Source organism: Patella vulgata, chromosome 9 (genome assembly GCF_932274485.2).
Source record: "Patella vulgata chromosome 9, xgPatVulg1.2, whole genome shotgun sequence".
In the NCBI taxonomy this organism is placed as follows: Eukaryota; Metazoa; Mollusca; class Gastropoda; family Patellidae; genus Patella; species Patella vulgata.
In genome coordinates this window covers 13,639,182-13,660,434 of record NC_065887.2, presented here as the reverse complement: position 1 = coordinate 13,660,434, position 21,253 = coordinate 13,639,182, and the positions used below count along the sequence as shown (strand labels likewise).

Below are 21,253 nucleotides of genomic sequence, written 5' to 3'. Positions count from 1 at the left end.
TGATATCTTTTTGTTATGAAATTTAGTGACGCACGCCGGTAAATCGTTTGATCTCTTCAAATTGCATGGTGTGCATTATTTTGCAGACGACAAAATTCAAGCGGAATTCAAAGGATGTGTGGTAACAGAAAGCCTTTAATGACAACAAGGGCTGGTTACACAACGGAACAAAATATAAACAAGGGAAAAAATGTCAGGCATGATTGTTGATTACATAAACCGAGTTCCACGTTAAACATAGCTTTATATTGATCCCCTCCGCACATTGATTACTTTTAAAATTTGTCGACAGGCAACGTAAAAAAAATTGTAACTTGTATTGTATGTACGTTTTAATAGTTGTGTCTGCTATTGATAAAGATTCTACCCCTGGTTGTGTGTTCTGGCTGTATTGATATTTTCACCTGACGTAGCTGTAGCGTTGAGATGATTTTGTAAGCCGTTTAAATAGAGATTATAGAGAAAGTGGTTAGTTAATAACCCAGCTTATATCTGGTAATAGTTTTCATGTGACGGGAATATAGTGGAGATTTGTTTTTTAACATTTTTTGGTGATACATGTGTTGTTTTTGTTAATAGCTAAGCTCAATTCATTATGGGTTAGGTAAAATATTTATATTGTTTTGTGTTTTAAATCAAATTTCTGGTGGATTTTGGAAAATCGCAGGAACAATTGATTCTTAATTTTGGATACATATGGTAATTAAAACTCAATTCATTGTGTGTTTGGTGAATATTTTCTGGTGGAATTTTAAAAATTGCAGAAATTGATTCCTATCATTATCATTTTGTTTTTACTTGATGGATCACAGTTTTGGTTACATGTATTGGTGGAATTAGCTTTGATATCATGTTTTGTGTTTTGAATCTAATTTCTGGTGGAGTTTTAAAAAATTGCAGAAACAGATGATTGTTAACTCGCTCTCTTTTTTCCCTTTAACTTCGTAGATGGGGCTTTTCGTGAAATGTATTGGTGAAATTAGCTTCAGTGTAGTCATTTGAATCAAATTTCATGTGGAATGCAGAAACAATTGATTCTCTGTGTGGGCTTTATTTTTTAGCTTTTATAAATCAAGATTCTGGTTTCATGTGTTGTCGAAATGAGCTTTAATATCGAGTTTTTTAATCAAATTTCTGGTGTAATAAAGAAACTTAAAAAAACAATTAATTCTCTTTGATCGCTTTTTTACCTTTATAAATCAAGCCTTTGCTTGCGTATTGATGAATTTAGCTTGAGGATAAAATAAGTAGTGTTCAAATCAATTTTATGTCAGGGCAAAAAAAATTGAGTTAACGCTGTGTTTGTACAAGATGTGTTTTTGAATAAGTTGTTGGGAGTTATGAATGGAAACTTATTGAAATATATCAAATATATTATCCTGTACTTGTAATTAATTCTATAAATATGTTAGGGCGTGGTATGAAAGAGCTGTTATTCATTCTATAGTGCATCAGAAAGGATATGCAGCTATTCTATTTTTATAGAAGAAAGGAAACGTGAGGTGTTAACTCCTCTTACAGTACTTTAATTATTTTAGAATGACATATAATTCTGTAAATATGTCTGGGAGAATTTTGTCCAGACAGCAGAATTTTAGTGTTTTTTGAATTGACACCTATCCCTTCCCCCATTTCAAATTGTGTTAACTGACAAGCACTGTTATATCGGATACCTTAGTTGTTGCTTATCCTACAAGTTCAAATGGCTGGTAGGCAGTAGTAGTTGTTGTTTATCCCCCACACACAGTTTATATTCAGTAGTTGTTGTTTATCCCAAGGTTTATATTCCATAGTTGCTGTTTATCCTATTGTTTATATTCAGTAGTTGTTGTTTATATTCAGTAGTTGTTTATATTCAGTAGTTGTTGTTTATCCCACAGTTTATATTCAGTAGTTGATATTTATCCCACAGTTTATATTCAGTGGTTGTTGCTTATCCCACAGTTTATATGGCTGGTATGCACTAGTTGTTTAATATCATTAAAAAACATTTAGAAGTAGAGGCATAACATTGCTACATGTAAGAATATTGATATAAATAAGAAGTGGTATACCTATAAAGTTGTGTTTTTATGAAAGTCGTTACTGTTGTTTATTCCACGGTTCATATAGCTGGTATGCAATACTTGTTATTGTTTATCCAATGTTTCATATGGAGGACATTTAGAAGTAGAGGTATAATATTTATAAAAAACACAACTTTATGGATTTACTACTAAGAATAATATTGAAATAAATGAAGAAGTGGTAAACCTATAAAGTTGTATTTTTATAACAGTTGTTGTTGTTTATCCCACGGTTCATATGGCTGCTACACAGTAATAATTATGATTAATTTATAGGTAATCAGTTTTTAGTAACACACTAATCAATAGATCTAACAGGTACATAGGTATATAAGTAAAACTATTATTGATTAACTGACTTTTAACATGCTTGGCTTTCCACTCTGTACTTAAACTATGGAATTATAAAATATGTTTTGATAATTTCATATAATTATTAAACGAGATATTGTTTTTAGGGGGCTGTCCTATGGTGCTAGTGACCCCTGCGGTTCCTTTGTCTTGGACTGTTCTGTCTTGTAATGAAAGATATTTCTTTGAGTTTAATTAGGTCATCTGTTGTAAGCTGAAAGAGTTTCTGTTATGGATACGATTCCAGATATGTATCTCACAATGAATAAGATGTTTAACATTGTGTTGTGATTACGATTCCAGTCTTATACATTATAAGAAGCAAGATCACCGGTTTAATGTTAAAGGAACTAAATCCCTTTTCTTAAGGACCTAGTTAAATGGACACAAATAGGTTGCAACGTATTTAATAATGTAATATGAATGTATATTATGAACTGATTTCCATTCAATTGTTTTTGTTTTTACTGTTATTTCTAATCAGTTACATTCAGCGAAATACGTGAATAGTCCAAACTGAATGGCAGTCTTTGGTTATTCCAATCTACACCGGTAGTATTCTCGTTTGGGGTATGTTTAGCCTCGTTCATTGAGTTGCTTCATTACAAATGACACTCAAAAGCATTCTGGCACATGATTCATGTGCCAATTTTAAAAGTTTCATTTTGTCTTAAATATTGGATAGCAGAAGCCCAACTTTTCACGGTAAGATAACAACATGAAAGTTGATTTAAATTAACCAATAAGACTTTTTTGCAATGTTGAAGATTGTGGATGATATTGAGTTAAAGACTTGGCTCCTTTAAATTTTTCTCCAGTTTACCAGTTTTCTCTTACTGTAAAATGATCTGGTCTGTGTAGAGTAGACCCGGCCCTGAATTCACAAAGCATTTCCAGACTTAATTTAAGAATTTACTCAACTTTCAATCACTGTTTATGAGAAATATCTTTATTCCATAAACACCACAATTTGCATAGAGTTTCTTCCTGATGTATTTGATACATTAAAACAACAAAAGTTTTATAAAGGGTTATAAATTCTTAACTTTATTCTGAGAATGCTTTGTGAACTCCTGGTCTGGTTTTGTCCCAAATGAGTATTTGTCTCTATTTTTTGTTAACAATTTGTCTGTGAATGGATTAAAGGTTTTAACATCATTTGATTTAGAGTATTTTCAATGACCACATTTGTCTTGTGTAATTGTTTGTGTGTAATTCGCCCTGCACTTTACTATAGACTGCACGTCTGTTTATGTATTGAATTAATTGTCCAATGAAAGAACACAATCAGGTTTCATTTTTTTTTTTAAAGAGTGCAAAAATTTAAGATTTTTTTTATGTGAATACATGGTTCGGGTTTGAATGTTAGCAAGAATCAATTTCATTTAAGGACTCTGTGTGTGAAATCTATCGTATATTACAATGTATCACGGTAAAATTGAATACAGCCAAGGCCATTTAAACATTAATCCGTCGATTCATATTGGATATTGGCAATATTACTGGTACAGGCTCGTGTGGTAAATTTGCTATGTATTGATAACAGATTCATATGGTAAAAGTTGTATGTACTATTAGGCTATTTAAACATTTTTTAGTCGATTCATAATGGATATTGGCAATATTGTTATTACTGGGTGATGTGGAAAATTTGCAATGTATCAGTAACAGATTCGTATGTTAAAAATTATATTTACTCTATTTTGCTGGCATAAAAACAATGTTTTGGGTAAAGGTCTTGCCATTTTTCTCCTGCTTTTAAACTATAACAAACCAAACCATCTTTATTTATTTAATTCCGTATTTTTTTTTTTACTTACGATCCATCGCTATAAAATTTATAATATCACATATACAGAAATCGTAGATAAGGTGTTTTTGGCAGTAGATACACAATTTAAAAGAACTTTTATATGTTCTATTGGAAAGTGCACATGAATACCATCTTTAATAAATTGATAAATATTAATACGCTTAACCCAATTTGATTTCATATTGATAAATACACAATTTATAAAAACTTTTATGATGGTAGATTGGAAAATGCAAATAAATACAACTTTGATAAATTTCTAAATAAGGATGGTCTGATTTGTAATTTAAGAGTACAGGCAAAAGTTCATATTGTAATCCATGTGGTAAAGACAGTAAGCATTGTACATGAGTTATCTTAACCATTTAGTCGCATCAAATGATATAGTTAATTAAGTTTATCATATTGATTTCAATATTTAAATTTAGGCCAAATCAATTTGATTATCTGTTCTTCATGGACTTGATAAATGATTATAAATAGCCACTTAAATCATGTGAAAATTGTTTTATTTAGAATTTTTAAACTTGAAAATATAGAGCTAAAAGTTATGAGAAAAGAATCCAACTATTTTTGATTTTTCAATCATTTATTTCTCAAAGAAAAAGGACACAAAATTTTATTTGGTTTTCCTAAAGAACAAAAATTTGAATTGATGTGGCCTGATTATATTGATTTCAGTATTCAATATTTAGCGTTTAATATTTGGATCGTGTATTTGTAGAATTGAGATCAATCATCTATTTATTGAACTGAGATCAATCTTTTAAAGTCGAAAATGGAACAAATGACGCCCTGATAAAACTTACTATTTATACGATGGTGGGACTTTAAAGTTTAATGTTCAGATTTATAATCGAAAATCAAGTGTGTAACATTCTGGTAGAACTTATTAAATCCTATACTGATGTGAGGATGTTACTTTAAAGTTTAATGTTCAGATTTATAATCGAAAATCGAGTGTGTAACATTCTGTTAGAGCTTATTAAATCCTCTACTGATGTGAGGATGTGACTTTAAAGTGTAATGTCCAACCTCTCAAATCATTTAGATCAGAATGACTTCAGAGTTTATTTTAAGACAAATATCAATTGTGTTTGGATTGTCGATTAAACGTGTGGAAATATTTAATTAAAGTTGCCAAGTTGGAGATCAACTACATTATGTTACAAATTGGACGTGCGGAAAATCATGTGATTGGAAATACTTGTGTTTTGTTTTAATAAAGAAGAAAAAAAAAATGTGACAAATGAGAAGAATTCTTTGATTCCAAAATGGAAACCAAAGCGACTGTTCATCTTGTGCCATTTAAGACACTTGTTTTGATCAAGGATTATACAAAGCTACCGACTTAGTTAATTTGTGTTAATTGAATATTATTAATAGTTAAAATGGGCAGCATTGTTTCTAGTAATGGTAATAAAGTGCCATACGTCCTTGGTTTATCTTATACAAAAGGTAAGAGACTCTGTTCAACACATTCATTTTATTAAAGCTGATGATCATCATTTGCATTTTTTTCAAACTATATATAATTTTCTCATATCTTAATCCATGGTAAAATGTTTTGAAATGGATTATTTGACCAAAATATCAATAATAGATAAACTCACATCTTTTATTCAATTGAATTAAAAAGAGGATAGAAAATGTTGCGGAATTTTCAATGTATCATATCTTAGTAAATACCGAAACTCATCGAAATTGAACTATTTTTGGACTGATATTCGATTCAGAGATTCAACTTTCAAAATATTATAGTTAGAAAGGCTTCCACAATCCATGAAATGATGATCACCAACTTTACAGGATTTTTTTCATCAATAATTTTATCCTAGCTTATTTTTCAAACATGTTTAATCACAACGCAGAATATCACTCTGTTGCCTCCCGACCCCCTTTTTATTAAATTTTAAAGGATGTGTACATGCTCATGATTACATCTGCAATGCAGAAGAGGAGGAAGGTTTGATGGAAATTTACATACTCCTCAAATTCCAAACACCAAGGGATCTTTTACGTGTACCAACAATATATGTACACAGGTCCTTGTTATCCAGACGCATAGATGCACTTTCCTTGTTATCCAGACACATAGATGCACTTTCCTTGTCAGCTTCACACATACCACCCCTAACAAATAGGGAAAATTAGAGAGATCCTTCTTGACTTTCAACAGGATTCCAGTTTTGGGGGTGGGAAGGGAGAGGTGTTGATGGTCAAGTGGTCTAATGTGTGTGCTTTAAATAATAAGGTCTGTCATTAAGTTAAACATGCATTATGCAAGAGCAAAATCTGCTTATTACAAGTCTTTCTTTAGGCCTGAAATGTTATCTAAATTATCAATTAGACATTAATTAACTTATCCAGACCATAATAAACTCTCGATGTCAAGGCTAGCCTTCGATGTAGGCTGGATTAGATTCCTATATGCCGCTAACGGCCAAAGATAATTTAATCAGAAAAAGTGGATAATCGAGACTATGCTGTTTATATTAATGATTTTAGTAATGATAACCAAGACTATGCAAAAATTTCACCGGCTCACATATGCTCCTGAATTGACTAAGCTTTGTTGATTGAGGATTAATCTCTTTCTCCCTCTCTCTCTCTCTTTGAGTTCAGTGTCCTAAGCACACTGGCCTTGAATTAAAGGGTTTAGCACCTGTGTATAAAGGCATGTACATATATAGAATGTAGATTGTTATTATTTGGACCGTAAAATAGTATTTCTGTCAATATATTATTGATTGCTGTTTGAGTATATAATCCTATTACCCACGAATCTATTATTGTCTATAATGGAAAACATTAATCACTGAAAGGCTGTCGATCATGTAGTGGAATTCTTAAATTGATCTTAGTTAATAATTAAGAAGCTGCAAATAGAAAATATTAAAAGTCCTTTTATTTTTAGCAAGTAAACCATTAAGTATTTATTAATGTACATTGTACAAGTTTTAATGTTATAAATCAAAAGTACATGTATGTACCAAGATAAATGTTGTTAACGCTATTTTCAATTTGCTGCAGTCAATAGTATATATTGCTACAATGTAATAATGTAAGGGAATCTGCAGAATTTTCAAGACATTTTTTCCTTTTAAGGGGGGTGGGGGTGGGGTGGGGGCAAATGGTTAAAAACATGTGATTTAGATCATAAGGTCTGTCATTGAGTCAGTCAAGTGGCATGGTTTCGATTCCTAGCCTGTACACCTCCCACTGCTAAAGACCCATGTGCATGCCACTGTCTGGATGTTTGGCGGTTTGTTGCCTACAAATAGGTCCTGTAAGGGTCTGAAACTGTGTCAGGAATTATGTGATCGAAGAAAATAGTCAAATATGACACTAGAAAAACATTAAAATAAAGTGTAAGGTTGCATAAATACTCTCTAGGGAGATCTTAAAAGCAAACACAATCTTGCAATCCTACGTATCTGTCCTGAATAATTGAAACTAAAATATAATGATTAGGAATGGAGATGTGCTATTTTCCAAGGTACACGCATCATAATTAAAGTAAATGAATTTTTTGTGGGGTTTCAATATGATGTTGGAACTTCTCTGAAAGAAATAATTTGGTTTTTAATATGCCAACATTTTAATTTTGTGTTTATTGTGTCTGTCCATTGATCCTTTAATATTGCAGTTCAACAGCTACTTGGCATATTGTAGAATATTCAGAACTCCTTTAAGATGAAAGTTATCGTCTGATCTGTTTGGAATTGATATGTCTGCCAGTGTTTTCATAAATTAGCGAGACAATTAAAATAAAGAACCCGATCAAATTACAACAATATCTGATAAGAACTTATAAATAAACCTTGTAAACAAATCTTTAGACAAAAGTTGTCATCGGATTTGTTTTAATTTATTCAGCAATATTTACATTAGAGACCATTGACCTTATAATTAAATAAGATCCATGTTAGAGACATAGAGATGCCTATTAAATTTAACAAATGATTGTGAGCCTAATTTAGGGCTATACTATTTCAAAATTTTAACTGTTGTTCATTTTCGTACTCTTACATTGGTGGTATTATGCCTTTCACTTGTTCGTCCTTGACTTGTGAACATCATAGTGGCTACAGTGTTTAACAGATTTTTTTTCAAATTTGTTGTGCAGCATTGGAGTCATGAGGGAACAAACTTTTCGATATTCAGTGTTCCGCAACCTTAAATTCAGGAGTTAACTCCCAATTTTTCTAAAAACCTTGTTAACATAATAAAAACTACAGTTTTTAACAGATTTTATTCTGTTTGCTGTGAAGCATTAGGGTCATGAGCTATTCAAACAGCTTTTATTTTATCGAAATTTCTTTTTTGGTTAATGAAAATATAGGGCCAAAATGGCCATAGGAAGACCCTCCTGCAGTCAATCAGTCGTACGACAGGCATTAGAAAACACACTGAACTTGATAATTTTGAGTTGTATTACAATAACTTTTAAGTGGATAACAATAAATATTTCTCCCATTTATCTGTTTTAAACCATCTCTTGTAGCCCAACAGTGAACACAGCATCCTATCAGAAGTCCTCATATACTGGACACTTACTTAACCCCAGAGGTTTTCTCCTGGTCATCTGGTTTCCTCTCATGGCTGATGACCCCTATGCACAAGCCAATTATAAACTATTTATTATTCATCTTTTCAGTTTGTCGAGAACATCAGTTTAAGGATAAATATCTATTTTACCGATTTGAAGATGATGATGAAGGTATCGGAACAATCCCTACTACTATGGAGAAGAAAGAGAGTGAGGACCGTCTGCCAGATACGGTTCTTATGTTGGCTACCATTGGTCCAGATGCCATGATGAGAATGATTCTTAGAAAACCGTAAGTATTTATTATCTTTCACCCCCAAAATTTCTCGAAAATGAAATGAAATGGGTTTTAGTATCCTATTGTTCTGCATCAAACTGGCAAATGAAGATGGGTACACCATGCAGTGTGCTATGAGGGAAATTTTGCCTGGACGCAAACTTGTACAGGTGAGGACCTTGGTTTGTTGTCCTGTCCAAACTACTAGACACTGTTCCTTGCCAGGGCCTCCGTCCTGCACCACTGACAAGGGGAAACCACACCCTTCCATTCCTGGGGAGCCACGGTGGCTCATTGAGTAAGATGTTGGCTTACTAGCCTGGAGGTCCCTTGTTCAATCCCTACATTGGCTGAGAAAGTTCACTGTCTGGGCAAAATTTCCTTCATAGCACACTGTATGGCGTATGCCTGTCTTCATTAGCCCAGTCGGAGCAGAGCAGTAGGATGTTAAACCCCATTTCATTTACACTGCATGGTGTATACATGTACCTGTCTTCATTAGCCCAGTCGGAGCAGAACAGTAGGACGTTAAACACCATTTCATTTCCTTCCATTCCTGCTTTGTTTCCCTTTCATGATATCTTTAGGTAACCTATTAGGGCAATTGTTACCTTTGCTAATTAGATATTTCTCAGATTTACTCATTTTTGTATTTCCATGGAAGCAAATATTAAATGGTTTTTGGTATGCAAGGGTGTGGGATATTGTTATTATTTGGGAAGGTTGCAGTACACTGACAAAGACTAAGGAATAAAAAGAGGGAGAATGCTCACTAGTCTGTAGGTTCAGTTTGGATTAGAGATATGAATATGGTGGTGTTTCAACTGTCTCTTGACTTTTTTTTACCATGATCACAGACCCTAAACAGTTTTTTTGATGCCTATGTATTAGTACTCTATATAGTGGCATACTAGTGAACTCTCTAACCAGTTAACTATTAGATCTTAATCGATCTCTACCACCCACTTCCAATTCTAAGAGTAGCAATGCTAATAGTAAGTGCAGGAGAACCACACTACATGCAAAACAAAACCGATAAAACAAACCTGCGGACAAGACGAAATACACACACTGTAAACTGGATATTATTTAATCTTGTGTATTTAGCTCTAATTTCTTTCACATTCATTCAATATCAAATCTTTATTTAAAAATTCTTAAAATTGTTTAAAATCACCAAAAATGATCTAATTTGTACTTGTGTCCCGTTTAAAGCTGGCCATTCAATTTTGATAATGAGTGTCCAATTTACAAGCGTAATTTCTGGGTCGCTGTTAAAAACCTAATTGATTATTGATGTATGGTGATTAATTTTTAAACAGTGTTCAGGAAATTAAATACTTGTAAATTGGACACTCATTATCAAAATTAATCAGTCAACTTTAAACTGGACACAAGTCCAAATTAGATGATTTCGGGGGATTTTAAATGATATATACGAATTTTGAAACAAAGATTTGATGTTAAACAAATGTGAAAGAAATCAGTGCTTGATACCTGGGTTACAGTGATACAGATATTGGAGGAAATAAACAAAAAATAACAAGTTACTCTATTTAAGGGCATACTGAATCCATTTCACAAAGACATAGCTTTATCGTTATTATGTTTCAGATTCCCTTGTGTGTGGGTAATATGTAGAGTCTAATCACTTTTACATTGATTTTCTAAAATCTCCATCATTATTTCAATTAAAGAGAGTAAAAGTGTTGTCGACCTCATCGCTTGGTGGAGATGCTGAAGAAATTAAATAACCTTTGGGATTTATTTTTGCAGTCCTCTTGAAAGAACCACGGAAGATTTGGAAATAGTTTATGAAGAATTACTTCATATCAAGGCTTTATCTCATCTCTCAACTATGGTGAAAAGAGAATTGGCTAGTGTTTTGATATTTGAATCTCATGCAGAAGCTGGGACTGTATGTAAGTAACTGTCACAATGTATAAAAATAAACTACAACACATACTTATAGAAGAACGGTAGCCGCTGTGGCTCAGTGAGTAAGACGTTGACTCGCTAATCAGGTGGTCTTGCGTACACATCGGCATGCACGTAAAAGAACCCTTGATTGTTGGAATTTGAAATATGAGTACCGGTAGGCCATAAAGCCACTGTCCTTGCAAAATTTCTCCCATAGCACACACTGTATGGTGTATGCCCGTCTTCATTAGCCCAGTTGGTGCAGAAAAGTAGGACGTTAAACACCATTTCATTTCATTTCTTGTGGAAGAACAATTATTTGGGCAACGGTTTATTAAGAATATTCTCTAACTTGCTTGAAAACATTGAGGAAATACTCGACGAAACTTCTCCCAAATGAATTATTTTCTTCATGTGTTATAGTTTATTGCTCTATCCAGTTACTAAATGCCTCTACAAAATTAATAATAGACACAAAACAGCAACCCAAATTTAGTAACTGATATTACAACATTTCCTTCCTTCCTTACAGACTGCAATAGTTTTCTAGCCCCATTGTTACTTTTAATAGGAAACAGCTGCGAGGGCGGAGTGGGTGTTTGTCTAACGTCATCTTGTGACAATAGCATTTCAAAATCTACTCAAATGTGTCACTACATGTATAACAAGACAATGTGACCATATGTTAGTCTTAGAATTACCTAGGTGAATTGTAGACAAGATTTAAACCCCAGTCAGATATTCACCTATTGTGTTCTTGTTTTATTCATATTTGGGGAGGGGGGGGGGACATTGCATCAAAAGGTCTGTCGTTGGTTTTGATTCTCTGCTTGTCGGGGGGTGGGGGGGGCTTGTCCAACCTCATGGGTTTTCTCTGGGTAGTCTGGTTTTCTCACACTGCTAGAGACCCCTACTCGAAAGCGAATTATTGAAATAAAATTGAACCATATGTTAGTCCCACAATGACCTAGTTTGTGTTGAGGAGATGTTAAACCTCTTTCTCTCACTGCTAAAGATCCCTCATTGAAAGCGAATTATTGAAATGAAATTGAACCATAAGTTAGTGTTGAGGGGAAGCTCAAGGTGCTCAAAGAATGAGGCTAGACATATTCCACAAGTCATGTCAAACGGTGATATCATATTCGTATTTGGAGAGCATGCGCAATAAATAATATCGGTGTTGACTGGAATAACCAGACGCTAGAAACTGACTTGCGGTTGAGACTTCTGGCGTATTTCGCCGAACATAACTGATGACAATTCACAGTAAAACGGACATGATTGAATGTAAAACAGTTTATATAAATTCATATTACATTATTATATGTGTTGCGACCCATTTGTGCCAATTTCTAGGTCCAAAATATTAGCGATTTAGCTCCTTTAAATTTACAAATTTTGATTTTATTGAATTTTTTGTTTCATGCTAATATGAAATTGTTTGGAAATTGAAACTGGGGTACATGTAGGCTACAGAAAATAAAATATTATAATATAAAGGAGAAGCAGATATTAACCTGGCCAAACTCATTGAATTTGATCATGTTGCAGTAACCGAGTTAATGACATTACATGCATGGTGGTATCAGGTAAATTGGACCAGGACAGTATATATCATGTTTGTCTAATCTTTATTGAATTTCAACTTTCTAGTTTTGCGTTTCATCTGAGCAACTAGATAGTGTTCCTTGTCAGACCCTCCTCCTGTAAAATTGACAAGAAAAACACTGCGATAAAAAATCCAAGTAAACTTTATCGGCCATATTGTGCCACTGCATTAATTGTATACTTAACCTTATTTGTGAAACATATTTTGATATTTCAGTATTTAATCAAGGTGACGTAGGCAAGTCATGGTATATTATATTAAAGGGATCTGTTAATGTTGTTATTTATGGCAAGGTAAGAGTTCCAGCTGCACAGTTTTTTTGTCATACACATTTGATACATATTATTTTTCCCCACAAGAAAATATTATTATTAGTCCAACAAATGATGATCTATGATTTTCTGATAAAATATTATTATTATTAGTCAAAAATAACTGATTATCCATGATTTTCTGATAAAAATAAGAATGAAAAAAATGATTAAACATCAATTTAAATCAAATTAAATTAAAAAGAAAATGTTATAGTTACACCTGGCGCATTATATGTCCAGCAGGACACTGTGATGTATATCCACAGATACAGATAGGCCTACTTGGATATCTCAGAATTAGAAATTCACTTAAGTTTGTTAGTTATGTATCATCACACTATAAGATAATATACTATATAGGTTGTTATATACTTATACCGGGTGGTGTAAATAACTAATACATTATTCTAAGTATACTAGGGACTATGTTTGAATATACATTAGTATATTATATGTAGATATCCGTATTACTTATTCTATAGCATGGATAGTGTTTGTATTAGTACGGCATACATGTATCTATGCACAAAGAACCAAATGTGACATCATTGTAGCCATCATGCACTTGTAACTGTCATATCAAAAATTAAAATTTGTCAAATGATGCACAATTTTCATGTGATGCCAATCGTACTGAAATTGACAGAGCCTCAAGCTTTTTTGAAGAATGTCCCTCCCAAGAAGAACAAGAGGAGTATCATTCGGGGATGAGTTCCTGGTTTTGGTACCTGTACAATGATAATAATAATTGTTGCATTTATAGAGTGCAACATTTCAGTCCGAAGTCGGCTCTGTGCGCACGTGAGAAATGTCCTAACAGTGGCTACACTCTTCTTGAAAAGTGTGTCTTAAGCAATGTCTTGAAATTCTGTAGGGTTTTAGCTGATTTTATATTCTCCTATAGGTTTTTCCATAAGGCAGCAGAATTATAAGCAATGGATCAATTGCCAAATGTTGATGTGTAAAGCAGCAGAATTATAAGCAATTGATTGATTGCCAAATGTTGATGTGATGTAATACTATAGGACTTCTTCTTGTTGTGCTTACTTTCTGATGATCTTTAATAAGACTACAGCATAAAATAGTTTCACAACTTTATTTCTAAGTTGTACTGGCTTTGCAGGTTCCTCGTTCTCAATGATAATGGCTGGTAGGAATTTCTGGGTGAGCTCTAATCCAAATCTCCTCTACACCCTAATTTATACCCCCTGATTTCTGCAGGTCTTCGATAACTTTGACATTAATTTCCACGCCATATAAGGAATAAAAATCTTTATTTCCCACAAATAAGATAGGAAACATTAACTATTTTTGGTCTATCAACCATAGGTCAATAAACAGCCAGATTTTGATGACTATTTTGACAATGATTATAATTTGACCAAAATATCACTGTTTTTTACGAAAACTATACCCACGTTCATTAAGTACGTGAGATTTGACTTTATAGACAAAATTGAAGAGACAATTTTATAAAGACCCCAAATTGTCTCAAGGGCTACAGTGATAGCAGATGAACATAGTAAATGATTTTATTTTAGTTTGTCTGCTCAACAAGTTTTTTTATTTTGAAATAGCTCTAGATATATTTTGTATGAATATTTCATTGTAGGGTATTGTTTGTACATTACATGATGGAGATGATTTTGGTAAATTAGCACTTGTTAATGATGCTCCCAGGTAAATATAGAATATCTTAATTTTTGATTCTTTATACATGTAAGTAATTATTGACATATTGTCCTTGTTTTCATGAATGATATTTAAATATTGATAACTTTAGTTTCATTTTCAAAAGTGACTCCAAATTGAATCCATGGTTGACCATATTTAAATTTTGCTATGAGCACTTGGATTTATTTATTACCCGAATTCATATCTAATAAAGGGTTATAATTTGTTTTTCAGAGCTGCAACTATAGTTTTAAGGGAAGATAACTGTCACTTCCTTCGTGTAGATAAAGATGATTTTAATAGAATTTTAAGGGTAAGAATTAAACCTTTGTTATAAAAATATCCATGAACAATAAAGAAAATGCTATGATATATAACAATAGGGACCATACAAAGTAATAGAGAAATGGGTAATGGAGGCGGGAGGGGGGGGACAAACAAATATTGGGCAACCGAACAAATATTGGGTATCTTAGAATATATTAAGAAGGTGTTGACCATAACATGTGAAGAGATGGGAACCATAGAAGATGATTGTAGGGACAAAAGCAGATGATGGGGGAGAAAACAAAAACAAAACAGATGACTGTTGGGATAAAAATAAATGATGGTGTAGACCATAAGATATAATGATGATGGGGACTATAGCAGGATTGTGTGGACAAAAACAGATGATGGTGGGGAAAAAAAGATGCGGGTTGGGACTGAAAATATATGTGGGTTGGGACTGAAACAGATGATGATTGAGAATGAAACAGGTGATGGTGCTGACCATAATAGGTGGAGATGAGGACTAAAATAGATGAAGATGACTAAAACTTGATGATGGAGACCAAAGTATATGATGGTTGGGACCACACATATAATGGAGGGGATGGAGACCAAAGCAGATGATATTGGGGACCAAACATATGACGGTGGGGAAAAAACAGATGACGGTGGAGAAAAAAACAGATCAAAGCAGATGATATTGGGGACCAAACATATGATGGTGGGGACAAAAAAGATGATATTGGGCCCAAACAGATGATGGGGGGGAAACAGATGATGATGGAGACCAAAGCAGATGATATTGGAGACAAAACAGATTGTAACAGATATTGGTCGGGACAAGCACAGATTGTAAGGGTCCAAGATCAGTGAATCTTCTCTTTAACTTCATATTTATGTCTATACTCAAATACATTATGGGATGTAGAAACTAATACTATTGATTAATCACCTTTATTATAGGATGTTGAAGCCAATACTGTACGATTAAAAGAACATGGCCAAGATGTGCTGGTGTTGGAGAAAATACCTACTAATATCAAGTCTCAAGATGGGTCAGTGCAATCACATTACAAGTAAGTATATTTAAATAAAGAGAGTTTGGCAGGCCTACAGGAGGATATAAACAAATCACATTTCTACTAATCAATAAATAATCATGCCAGTAATTGAGGATGCTAGTGCAATAAGGTGGACAATTGCCATTTCACAAAATAGTAGTTTTGCATATTTCTAGACCAGGATGCTAAAATTGACATATACTGTGATAGAAATGATAAAATAATAAAAAAGAACAAGTTTTTAAGAAAATCTGCTAAAAATAGATTTATTTGAAAAAGTCAAATGATCTTATTCAAAAACAACGGCACTTGTACACCTTATGGCACTAGCATCCTCAGTTCATAGATGCTTTAAGATTCAACTTTATTACTTGCATTGCACTGGTAGAACCCTAAACCAGAAATAGTATAATTCTGAATTTGAAAGTAGCATTTTTATTATTGCATTGCACTGGTAGAACCCTAAACCAGAAGTAGTATAATTCTGAATCTGGAAGTAGCATTGCAACACCACCGGGCCATCAACTAGAATGCCCTGGGTTAAAATCCAAGTATCAGCTGATACCCGGTTTACAATTGTCAGGGGTAGTGCCAGTGGCGCTCACAAATGCGTTATTACCAAAAACAGGTCCATCGGTGTCCACATGGGTATGCACGTAAAAGAACCCTTGACGGTTAAAATCCAATGAAGAGCTAAATTCTGGCTAAAATTCTTCTCCCAAGCATTGTATGCGTGAACATGAATAAAATAACCATATGTTAGTCTCAAAGTATTGTGTTGACGAGATGTTAAAGGGCAGGATGACTGCACCACACACAAACAAATACACAAGACAAATCTACGGACAAGACACAATATACAGATAAGACAAAAAACAAACATACATATCAGATCAGATCAAGTGAATGGATCCGGGGGCTAGCCGTAAGCTTCACTGCGCTGTACAGTTCCGGGCCTGTAGTGATACAGACTTTACTCAGAATGAAAAACAAACTAATATCAGCTTTATTTATATTTTATTCAGGTATTCTGTTATGGCTGGGACACCTGAGAAAATGTTAGAACATCTTTTAGAAACTAGATTAGATAATAAACAAGATGAAAACTCGGGTGAGTAACTTGATAATATTATTTTGTAACCAAGGCCCTGATGTCCATACTCGGCCATCCAGCGTATCAATTTAGTCATTTTCAATTTTTGTTATTAAACACTGACTGTTTATAACCCGGTGTTGTATGGATAGAGTCCTTTGAGGCTACTTAAGTAGCATAACTCTGAGGTACTGCTACACCACCAGACCCATGTCACTCCAGACTCGAGCTACCTTCCTACCCCAAATATTAGCCTCCAAGCAGCCTTAGTGTGACCGCCATCCCCAGACAAATGATAGTCACAAATATATATGTATAGATTTAATGGATTTTAGTGAAATTTTGTAGTTCAGTTACTATGGTTGCGTTCTTTCAGATTTGATCACTTGATGTTGATTAACCCCTTAGCAGCTGGCCAGGGTATCTTTAATACCAAAATTTGGGTACTTTAAACAAAAGATCAGTCTTCAGTATCTGAAATGATTTCTTTTCCACTTTCAGATCAGTTTTTAGAAGATTTTTTACTAACACAAGTAATATTTATGCCAAATGAAAGACTGTGTAAAGCTCTGATGAATCAATATCCTTTTTTAATGATAATAATAATCATCAAAAGATCTTGACCTTATTTTTTTAAAGTAAATATTACCATTACAGAAGTTACCACAAAAGATATTGACTTTCGATAATGATAATATGTTTTCATTAATATCACAACATGGTTGATCATCCACTTCACATTAAAAAGTAAAAAATATGTTTTAATGTTTGTGGCTTCATTTATATTTTATACTTAAATTTTCACTCATAGCTCATTTGGATCTAAATGATTTTAAACAGGCCTTTAGCTCTTTATTGAAACATTATTCATAACTGTTCTGACTTTAATTGTCTAGTACTTTTATTTCTAAAGTGGCCCTTTTACAACTGATTTGGAGCCAATTTCAACAAAATAAATCCTAGCAGATACAACCATCTTAATATCAGCTTTACTTAATAAGAAATAAAAAAACACAAGAATGTTGTCCACAATTCGAAAACGGATTAATAGATTCTCTTAAACTTATATGTTCCTTAATACAATGCTACCTATCATGCGGAGGTTACACAAGGTACAGATAGAGAAATAGCTGATTATATGTTGACTCACAAGAGAAGAATCGTCCATTTTGTTCAAGAATGGTACAGCGTGACAACTGATGCATTCCAAGAAGACCCTAAAATACAAGGATTTGTCGAGGTAAGTCTTTGATTAACAAATTACTACAGTTTGTTTTAGACACTTCATTGAAATGGACTCTTTCTCTTAAATCAACAGGTCATGTCAGAAACTGATGGTTTGAGATGTCAATCATAATGACAAATGATGAGATGACTAATATTTTCATAAACTCAAGGACCGTCTAAAATCTAGATTGGCACTTACTGCAAGGTCATCGAATAAAATGCTGGGCACGCTGGGCTGTTGCTCGGGAGCCCCAAACTGATCTATATATATTGTGACTTAGTGTTTAAAAAAAACACTGGTTCTGTTGGAAGTATCAATACAATAAATATATATTTAATTGTATTGATCATTTACATTTCTATTCCTATGAGTGATTGTGTTGGTAGTGGTCCCAGTGCACTGTTTTTGCCCGGGGGTCTATAAGGCTGATAAGACAGCCCTGACTTAGCTCACATATGATTATTAACTTTGTCTTTATAGGAACTTCATGTAGCAATCAAGGAAGACTCCGATCTCTATCCTACCTTAAAAAATGATGAGAAAACTATTATTAGTATTATGCAATCAAAGTCAAGGTAACAAACTATCATTAGTATTGTGCAATCAAAATTAAGGTTATAAATTATAATTATAATCATGCAATCGCGGCCAATGTAACAAATTATGCACCTTGCTAGATTCAAAACCAAATATACATAGGTTATAGATATAGATTGCACTGTTGCTCATATCGCCTGTTATGTATGCATACATGGTTATATACCAGGCTTGTGTGTGACAAAGCGTAGGTTTGTTTGTCTAACCACATGGTTTTTTTCCAGGTCTTCTGAACTCCTACTTTTTATAACCCTGTGTGTAGTGTTTACGATGATGCTGCCAGTGGACGTGTGTTGCCTGGCAATAGGTTAATTAATAAGACTTTAGGGAGCCGTTGTGGCTCCATGAGTAAGTTGATGGCTTGCTAACCAGGAGGTCCCAGGTTAGCTCCTGGTGTTTGTCGCGAAAGTTCCTCAGGATTTTCTTGTACAGTTTCCCTTTGTCAGTGGTGTAGGACAAAGCAGTGTCTAGTCATTCGAAGGTCCTGTGTACACATTGGTGTGCACGTAAAAGAACCCTTGACAGTTGTAATTTGAAATAAAAGCACACTGTATGTCATATATCCTTCGGTGCAGAAAAGTAGGACGTTAAACCCAATTTATTTTCATACCTTTAATTAAATTAAATATATCAATCGCTGTATTATAATATTATTTTATTTTATCAGCTCTCCATCAGCTGCCAAAACGGCCAAGAAAAAAATCCATCCATCTTTAATACTAAGTCGAAAGACATCCAGAGATCACATGGCAGACGGAATGAAGAAAAGACGACCAATTAAACCAACAGATGAAAGTAAGATCATATTTTTTATTGAATTTCCTTTTCTTTCTCTGACCCTTCGATATGAAATTCATATTGAATGGGGGGGGGGGGACTGTCGTCTTAGTGAAGCGAAAGTGTGGTCCTAAGAGTTTGCCCTGATAACAATTTTTAATCTAAAATATGTATATTTGCAAAATATTGGAGGACCATCCCATCTTGAGGTGCAGAATAGGAAAAATTCTCCAGGGACCTGTTTCACGAAGCATATGCAAATTTGCGTGAACGTGAGCTCAACATGATTTACCGGAGTTAACCAGTGTGATCCAGGATTTTCTCCCCCTTGCCTACTTAATCACACTGGGTGACTAAATGGTTGTTTGAAATATGCACTTTAGATCATAATTAAGGCTTGACATTGAGTAAAGTTTCATGGTTTCAATTTCCAGCTTGTAGCCTATTAGACAAGGAGTAGGGTTGCCTATCCAACCTTGTTGGTTTTCTTCAAGTCCTCCGGTTTCTTCCCTCTGCAAGTCAGCCCTGCGCGCAAGCCAGTTATTGAAATAAAATCTAACCATATGTTAGACTCGAAATGACCTAGTTTGTGTTGAGTGGACTTTAAACCCCATTTCTCTCTCTCTCTCTTAACCACAATATTTGTTAGTTTTAAAATTAACTAAGTTAAAGTTTATTCCATTGTTTATTCTTTCTGTTAGATATTATCAAAGTTTACTGTGCTGACCATACCTACACTACATTAAAGTTTACCATGGATACGACGGTAACAGAAATTGTTTACCAAGCTAAAGATAAACTATCCCTTGGTGATGACCTTATCATATGTGAGGTCAAATCAAATGGAGGTGAGTAACCTGGTACATTTAGTTAAGATTATTATTGTGGATATTAATCACCATGGATCTTCAAATTTATATTTATGACTAAATATTGTGGTCCGAATCCGTCTGCTTAAATAATTATAAGAGTTAGCCCCCTTTATTTTTGGTAAAAATGTCCAAAAAGAAAAATTTGGAAATAGCAACACTGCTGTATAAGTAATATTTTTAGGAATTATAGTAACTACATTTAGCATAATCTCATAGCTTGGATTATTGTATGTCCTGTACATATGTCAAACTGTTAGCAAATGCAATTCTGAAAACGATCATACAGGCCGTGTTTCAAAAAGGACATCAATCTTTTGTGCATTGAGAGTGATGGAAAAAGTTACAAATTTTTATTCACTTAAATAACACGAACCTCTATTTCACTAGGGTGTTTATGGTATGTGTATAGGTAGAGAGCCCAACGCAACCAGAAAAAGGTTCTAATGTTGGTATTCATGGGGTAACTTGGACTCATTAGTCATTTAATTTGGGAATCTGGGATATGTGAGTTTTAAAAACATGTGTGTTACTGGATGAACTGAGCAAATACCAAAATCAAAAATTCATTTGTTCACCGAAAAAGTACAGGGGCGTTATTCACATAAACCTCAACCAAAATGTGATAGGAATGCAGGCTTTTCAGTGGCTAAGAGCTAAAATTGGTATTAGGATATTAACTCTCAACCAATGAAAAGGCCACATCCTGGAAATATGTTAGTGTAAGTTTTTGTGAATACGACCCCCGATTGTCTTTATTGGAAATTTTAGGGATTTGAAAA

General features: G+C 33.7%; 1 protein-coding gene across 3 annotated transcripts in view; it reads left to right on the top strand.

The window, feature by feature from the left end:
- LOC126831901 (rap guanine nucleotide exchange factor 4) overlaps positions 1 to 21,253 on the top strand; it is a 50,562-nt gene that overhangs the window by 15,904 nt on the left and 13,405 nt on the right. For 2 of the 3 annotated variants that reach the window (XM_050562558.2, XM_050562555.2), the window contains exons 2-14: positions 4,955 to 5,688; positions 8,891 to 9,074; positions 10,836 to 10,981; positions 12,805 to 12,881; positions 14,515 to 14,582; positions 14,811 to 14,889; positions 15,810 to 15,922; positions 16,933 to 17,018; positions 17,502 to 17,580; positions 18,090 to 18,240; positions 18,709 to 18,803; positions 19,493 to 19,620; positions 20,304 to 20,450. In XM_050562558.2, coding sequence (XP_050418515.1) covers positions 5,622 to 5,688; positions 8,891 to 9,074; positions 10,836 to 10,981; positions 12,805 to 12,881; positions 14,515 to 14,582; positions 14,811 to 14,889; positions 15,810 to 15,922; positions 16,933 to 17,018; positions 17,502 to 17,580; positions 18,090 to 18,240; positions 18,709 to 18,803; positions 19,493 to 19,620; positions 20,304 to 20,450 — 1,420 coding nt within the window. In that variant the 5' untranslated portion in view covers positions 4,955 to 5,621. Of the gene's footprint in view, positions 1 to 3,757; positions 4,093 to 4,954; positions 5,689 to 8,890; positions 9,075 to 10,835; positions 10,982 to 12,804; positions 12,882 to 14,514; positions 14,583 to 14,810; positions 14,890 to 15,809; positions 15,923 to 16,932; positions 17,019 to 17,501; positions 17,581 to 18,089; positions 18,241 to 18,708; positions 18,804 to 19,492; positions 19,621 to 20,303; positions 20,451 to 21,253 lie in introns of those variants that run through there. The other variant, XM_050562556.2, reaches the window with a different exon arrangement.